The 8144-nt window shown below is 33.3% G+C and overlaps 1 protein-coding gene across 1 annotated transcript in view; it reads right to left on the bottom strand.

The window, feature by feature from the left end:
* Positions 1-6762: 6762 nt before the first annotated feature.
* Positions 6763-8144, bottom strand: part of LOC149780236 (properdin-like) — a 55096-nt gene continuing 53714 nt past the window's right edge. Inside the window, exon 12 of the mRNA XM_089936356.1 lies at positions 6763-7115. Within this exon, the coding sequence (XP_089792482.1) occupies positions 6886-7115 (230 nt within the window). The 3' untranslated portion in view covers positions 6763-6885. The remainder of the gene's footprint in view (positions 7116-8144) is intronic.

Raw genomic sequence — 8144 nt, 5'->3', positions numbered from 1 at the left:
TTGTTTCTTCACATAATATTTAATACAGAGCAATAAATGAATAAATAGTTAAAATCAACTACCTAATAAGAGAGCCACAGAAATAGCAGCAAAGCTACCTTACAGTAACTGTTAATACCTAAATATTAATAGAACCAGTCATAACTCCTATTACATCAGAATAATCATATTCAGACCAATTGGAGTAAAGTCTCGATGATTTTTTTGTCTGGTGGATGTTTGTTTATCTGTCTGTCTTCTATCTTGTTTTGCATAGAAATCGTGGTCTGAAAAAAATGTCCTACGTAACAACAATAATAAGTGTTACATCCCTTCCTCTCGGGCACACACAAGAATATGCCAACAATAAAACTCACCAGTTGAACGTCTTCAAGAATTCATAGCTGACAAGAAAAGACAGAAATAAGAACATTGAGAAGTTTAAAATTTGATGTTTACACCTATTTTCATAGGCATAGGCTACAGTACCAATACAATCAGATCCCTTTTATAATCCTATATATTACAGATCTCCCATGTTTTCAGTTCAACAATGTAGTATGCATATAGCAGTGTTCGAAAGCTCATTGGCACAATACGGGTTCTGTGGTGTGATATAGAGTAAATATCTAACAAGCCAAATATGACGTATTTATTTATTTTTAAAAAAACAAACTCGGAAGATAAATCCTATCAATACACATAAATATGAAGTAATTGTGGATGGAAGTTGAATGTTGAAGACTCATCGTCATGTCCGATGTGAGATGGACACATTACCACCTCATCTCTGCGAGTTTATTTCTATACGATTCCACTCTCCTCTCCAGGAAGTCGAACTTGTACTACTAGCTCATGCTAATATTTTGCTTTGATGACAATATTGTTTCTTGCATGAGACATAAGCATCATTTTAACGGCGGTAGCTACAATGTCATCCATGTATACATATCATTAAACTTCACTATGACTCAATTGTGTATGGATCAGCTGTTTAATGTTACCTGCACGTGCTTGATTCGATACATAATAACAGACTTAAATTCGGTCTAGGTGCATTTGTGACTTCCCCTTCAAAAGCCTTTATGTTGAGGCAAATGAACCATAACTTTATCTCAGTATGCCATCGTATGCTTAAGCCCAAATGCCAAACCTTGTACGTTCAGACTTATTTCCACCATTTGGAATTAGTCCTAATTTAGAAACAGCAAAACTCCAGTTTCGAAAATATTGCAAAATTCTGTATTCCTAAATTACTACATTGGTTATCAGAACCTCCTAAAATACTATATCGCATCTGTGAATTGATAAAGCATAGGCAAATATTATTATTTTACACGGAATATTCAATGAAATCAGAACCTCCTATAAAGGCCACATGTCCATGGGTACAGGCGGTTAAGACGGTGGGGCCAAGTTGGAGTTGCGTTTCAGATTCACATAGCACCATATCGAGTCCGTTAAAGGTAAACGCTAAACTTTTACGGAATAAATTACAGCTATTCCCAAACCTTTGAACTACATTGAAACCTCTCCAAAAATAAATGTCATCTTTTCGCATTCCCGTTCTACATTCAAAGCCTGGCACATTCTTAAATCTGACAACAAGATTTTTGGAAAAGTATTATGTACTGTTTGACTAAATACTCACATTTTATAAAGAGCAATGCAAGGCAGACACACAACCTTACAGTTGCAGGTCTTCGAGTGGAACCTCCATCTACTAACTATATTTATTATATGCTCATTTTGTTTCTCGGTTAACTTTACATTGTCAGAATGGTGCATTATTTGACGATATTACACTCACATTCACTTCATAATGCTCTCACGTGCACGTCATGTGTGCCCAATAGTGTATTAGGAACTACTTTGTAAACAAATCATGTACAGTCACGTAGTAGACGCTTAACATTTTGGTTGATCAAATTTGTTTCTGAATGAACTAACGCAGGTGTTTCGTAGACTGCCACATACCAGCTGTTTTGCCTCATTCCGCGTTACCTTTTTCGATACAACGTTTCGGATTTAGACTTGCGATAGACGCCAGACAGGTCATAAAACTGCTTTGTCCGTACAAATAACATGCAAGTGACAAGGCATAAATTGTCTTCTTTAGCTGGTAACAACAATGGCAAAAAATATACTAACAGTTCTACATCGTGAATTTCCTCAAAATGTACGTCCTTAGTTCTGCAAATCCGAATTATATGAGCCATGTCATGGGTTCTCAATCTTGATTACACATTTCGAATTTGTACTGTAATTTAGACCATATTCCAAGTGCAATTACATCCTTCTTACTGCACTCAAAATGAAATAAACATTATATTCCATAGCGTCTTTTTGATAATTGCAATTGAAAGACTTCATATTTTTCCCACATTATGATTTCAAACATTCAATGGCAGAACAAAAATGCAGATGTCAACATGCTGCTCCCTCGCTGCTGAAATCAGATGAACTTCTTGTAGAATTGACACAGATAAATCCAGTCATTATCACGAAATTTAACAGAATCGGCAAAAATATCAAAATCTATTCATTCTAGACTAATGGAAAAGTTATTGCAATGCGTATTCATTCACAATATGAATCTAGCTTTCAATTTTAAGTAGACCAAAAGCCATTTTCTTTCGGAAGTGATGTCTAGCGCGCGACTAAGTTCAAATTTATCTGGGCGGAGTTATGTGCGCATTAATAATTTTGTTGTTTTGTACTGATGAATCTGTGCTTGTGTATTTAGTTTGGAATACGGCATAAATTCAGTTACTTTGTTTCTTGTAGTGTATTTTTTGTTTATATAATTAAGCTCATGGTAGAATAAGAAAATGAGCATATCATAAAAGGGCTACTGCATTTGCATGGGAAGATATGAACTCGTTTTGTCGGATGGATATACTTCACTCCCAAGGTCGTGCAGTATATCCATCTGAAAAACTCGTTCATATTTTCCCATACAAATGCAGAAACATATAGTATCGTATAAATAAGCACATTTGTCATTTCGGCAAAATGTGTGGAATTAATGTGTGTGTGTGTGTGTGTGTGTGTGTGTGTGCGTGCTTGTGTGTGTGTGTGCGCGTGTGTGTGTGTGTCTTTGTGTGTGTGTGTGTGTGCGTGTGTTTATTTTTACATTTCTTCCGACTTTACTTCTGGTTGACACCACGCAGCGAGGTGCGATAAAACACTATTACATACATCTGTCAGAAAGTAACTTACGGCATCACCTGCAGCCATAAACTTGATTACAAACGTGTTTCTATTTGTTTCATAATATGTCATTCAGTTGTAGACAGTCTTATGTCATATCTTTAGGCTTGAATAAACAGTAACACAAGAAAGAGTGAAAACAACAAGCTTTTAAAAATACAATAATTTATTTCCCTGGAAAAATTCTGTAAAAATTAAAGCAATATGAACTTACGGTTTTATAGAATCAAATCCAAACATGATTAAAAAATAATCCGAGAATAAAATTTTAGTAATCCTAATAACAAAATGTTCTACTAATTTCACGTTTGAATCACGACGAAGAATCCAAGATTGAAGACGATGACGTATGCTACAATATGTAGTGTTGAAGTCTTCAGTTCCTTGTAAAAATAAGAATTATCACTCCGGTTTCTAATAGCTGCATAATTATTTTACAAAAAGAAAACTGTCCTTGTTCCACAATATTACATGAGCACAAATATTTTCCAGAAAAATAACACAATCAATCGTTTTGAATCCAAGTAATTTGAAATAACTCCAAACCAAGTAATTTGAAATAACTTCAAACAGCACAACATACAACCAACAGTTTAACAGTCCAACTTCTACTAAAATTAATTCTCCAAAACATGGGTTATATGGGCTTTCTAAAACGTAAACAATGGTCACGTGATCATCTTCTGGAAGTTTATAGAAGCAAATACTTGTTACAGATCACGTTTACCCAGTGTGACCCTGACGAAAACCAATCATTTTTACCATAAGAAATAAAAAATTTTAAAAAAATTGTTTATGTCTTAAAGACAAGGTCCCATCATGACCTTGGAAACAACCAATCATTTTAAAATAAAATAGAAATTGTTTACGAAGGTTGTTACAAATTCTGAAACAATGTCAGGATTTAAATCAACACCTGGTGTTTATAAACTAACAGTCAAGGTCAAACTATTTTCTAAAAGAAAGTATCATCTCTAATGAATATATTTACATTGCAATATCATGTAATGAAAAGGATATAAACAATTTAAAACTGACAAACAATTAAATTGAAATAAATATATATATTAAATCAGATATAAATAACAACAGTGCATCTTCACCAATTGTATTATCTACATCACTCATTGCATGCTTTATCTTCTATTATTTTGGTTACCTATTAATCTATCTTTTGAAGAGTTGTTCCATTCTTATTATCAGCTGCTGTTATATTCTTTACCACGTTGATATGTATAGAAGTATTTATTCCTATATTAAATCTATCTGACAACTTTCAAAAACAATTTCCGAAATAATGCTACCTTTTGTTAGCAGCATATCACTAAGCAACTAAAATATATTATCAACACAAAACAATTTAACTAATAAGTCTGAAATATATTGCTGAAATAGTATTGTAATGCTCTCATCTTAATCATAACCTTATTTATTTAAATTCAGTTTTCGAAACAACTTGTTGTGTGTCTTGAACAGTAGAAACATATTCTGTAATATATTTTCTTTCTTGAACAGTAGAAACAGACCATCTTTTGTAAGTATGTACCTAAACTACATAACACATAAGACTTGATAAGTTGATTTAATTAGACTAATATAATCTATGTTGGGATTTGGACCGAGACAAGGAAATCCCAGTCAAGAGATTTGTCTCCCCGCGAGGCTCTGACGCGTGGGGGGGGGGGTGTAAGCCCGCGACTGGGATTTCCTTGTCGTGGCACAAACACCGACATAGATTATTTTTTCTCACCCAATTCTTTTTTCCAATTAAATTTTAAAAAACAAAACCTGCACTTTTGCAATATAATTAGCAGATTCAAAACACAGTATTCATCAGATACTATTATTGCATCTCATTATAAAGTCATCAGGTTTGTACTCTTTTATGGAATAATAAGTAGAATTTAGCAACATACGCTGTTCGTAGAAAAGAAACAAAATAAAATCAAGAAAAACCAAGTTCTAATTGTTACATGTTGCAACTAGTACGCAATGATCATCTCGAACAACGCGCCTTTATTTTGTAAACGCGCATTAAGACAAATATGTTAATGAGGGCAATCGGGTGACTTGTAGACACAAGTTCTACGCATGAGAAAATAGGAACATAAAAACATTAGATATAATTAATGTATTACCACATTTAATCTATGGATGTCATATGATAATAACAAGAAAATATGAATATCTTTTATATGGTTAAATTTTAACTTTCACCTGTTCTAATTTGGAAAAGGTACGATGGTACGCAACGGTTCGATACTCTGCAGTACAATAGGCCTACTGGATAAAGTTATAACGAAGTGTGTAGCGACTGAAAAATTTCTAATTCATGACTTTCTTGGTAATTTATATATTCTGTTCTGGACATATGGCAAGTGTTGCTATCAACAATCCAGTGATAACTACATGGAAATCTTCTTGTGGAATAACATGTGAACTGATTAATAAACCACTTTGATTGGTAAGTGCAGGAGTTTTTCTTTGCAATCGCATTATTATATTTTGATTTAGCTGAGGAAGACTGTGGGTGTTCGACAAAGTTAGAACAAACCAGTTTGACATAACACATTTCTAGTTTTTGCCGACTTTAGTTCAGATTTGTGTGGCCATTGATGTGTACTGCGTTGTGTCTGGAGCTCTATCAAATAGCTCGACGTGTGTGTGTGTGAAAATGTTTTGAATGGTGTTATCAAAGTTGGAGAGACCTTAAGTTGCCTCATGAGTGAATTTCTTTTTGTTATATATCTGGTGGTGGTGATTTCTATAACAACTCCGTCAGGCACAGTCGAATACATCAAGGGTTCCTTTTTAAAAGTAATTCCTAGCGCGTGGACACCATGACTGAGACGACAGGTCTCAGACAACCAGAATGCGATAGAAAAAGCAAGGTTAGCAAAATAGGCAGATTTTTCTGTCGCATGAGTGAGTATTTTCCGTCTTACGTCAGTACGTTGATACCTTATATGAAAAGCGCTAACTCATCCTTTATTTCATTACTAGCTGTCATTGAAAATATTTCTTCAGTTGGCGTTATTCTCTAGTACTTAAATGTTAACGCTGAGTTCGCACTGTTAGGGTAAGATATTTTCTTTACAGTTTAATAATTTCACTAATCAATTCTTCACATTAGTTTCTGAAGTAAAAAAGTATCTTTATAAAATTCATTTTAAATGACATTAAAAGGTGGAAATGATGTTGAGAAAACGAAATATTTTAGCATGTGATACTTCAAATACAAGTGGTGGCCTAGGTTTTCTTCAGAAACAAATTTTTAAAATCATCAGGGTAACCTAGAATTTTGTTTTACTTTCCAAATTATTTTTCCGTCTGGTGGGTGGGGTATTGAAACAAACATAGACAAAGGCTGGCAAGGTAAGCCAATAATTATGCGTACGATCAACAAAAAATTATATTATAGTGTGGGGCGGAGGGTGTTGGTTTTTACAAGACTTGTGAGGGGACAAGTCCGTTTTTTAATTGGCAGGGTAATGGGTATCTAGGATTTGTTTTTGTAAAACATCAAAACTTATCTACTCATTCCAAAGTGTCTTTACACAACAACTATAATAATGTTGAGAATTTTTATTTTATATAATTTGTAGCATTTACTGACTGCAACTCCTCTAATTACAACGTCATCTTGACGAAAATCATAATCTTAATATACTGACGATAAACAATTTCATTTGCTCAAGATGTGCTGTTGCAAGCGTATTTCGAACAGCCAGCTGTGGTATGTTCGTAGCTTGATCCAGTACACTTTCTACCGTTACAGGTCACTCCAGTACATACACGGGATCGATTTTTCTTCATTTCCATGTGTAAACATTCCAAATCCATCCAAAACCAGACACATGGTCTATATTCAGACTCACAGTAGCAGGATGACCATTCGGACCACAATGACCAGTATCCGTCCACTGTCGACAAGAAATATATGACATAGGCTACAAAGTGAAGAAGGCAGACATACAACACGTGACTTGGTATTATCATTTGTCTAGATGAATAACATAAGCACCTTTTCTGTTTATTAAGTTGCCCTAGATTCATCAAATCAAGTCTAATAGATGCAAACGTGTTGTGTCATTGTTGCGTACAATAAAAGGACACATGATACCGAGCGAAGATCACGAGTGGCACCACTGTCTAGTGAATATTTTGTTTATTTGTAGTCTTCAAAATTTATTTGATAACAGTTTCCTGCGCGCATATATATATATATATATATATATATATATATATATATATATATATATATATATATATATATATATATATATATGTGTGTGTGTGTGTGTGTGTGTGTGTGTGTGTGTGTGTGTGTTCTAGGATTTAACACAAAACTAGCACAGTTATGGCTACATGATCGTAATTAAAGTTAAGTTCTAAAGATGTACATAAAAAGATTTGCAAACAGCGTTTAGCAAGATAAACCTTTCCAAATAAACTTTAGCACTAGGAAAGATAGAGTGAGTATGGCTTCTAGAGATTACGCATTGTACTAAGTCCACATTATTATTATTATTATTATTATTATTATTATTATTATATTCTAGCAGTGGAACACATTCTTGCAGCATGTATTGACTTCAACCTTGAGAGACAGAGAGATTTTGATGTGAACTAAAATAACGAACCGTATCATATACAATCTGCAAAAAGCTTTAACCCTATATATATATATATATATATATATATATATATATATATATATATATATATATATATATATAAAATTTTATTTAATACATTTTGCACAATTTAACACGTTTGACTTTTCATTTTTCATCTTGTATTTTTCATATTTGTATTTATTTGGAAAGGTGTGTGTTAACGGTTTTGTGCAATTTTTATTTTTACATTTTAATAACCTTTTTTTAACTGGTACCATGTAATCATTATCTTAAAGTCAAACAATAATACATATCTACAACACCCTATAGATT

Source organism: Sinohyriopsis cumingii, chromosome 16 (assembly GCF_028554795.1).
Source record: "Sinohyriopsis cumingii isolate HCF-2022 chromosome 16, ASM2855479v2, whole genome shotgun sequence".
NCBI lineage: Eukaryota > Metazoa > Mollusca > Bivalvia > Unionida > Unionidae > Sinohyriopsis > Sinohyriopsis cumingii.
This window is presented reverse-complemented; position numbering and strand designations above follow the sequence as displayed.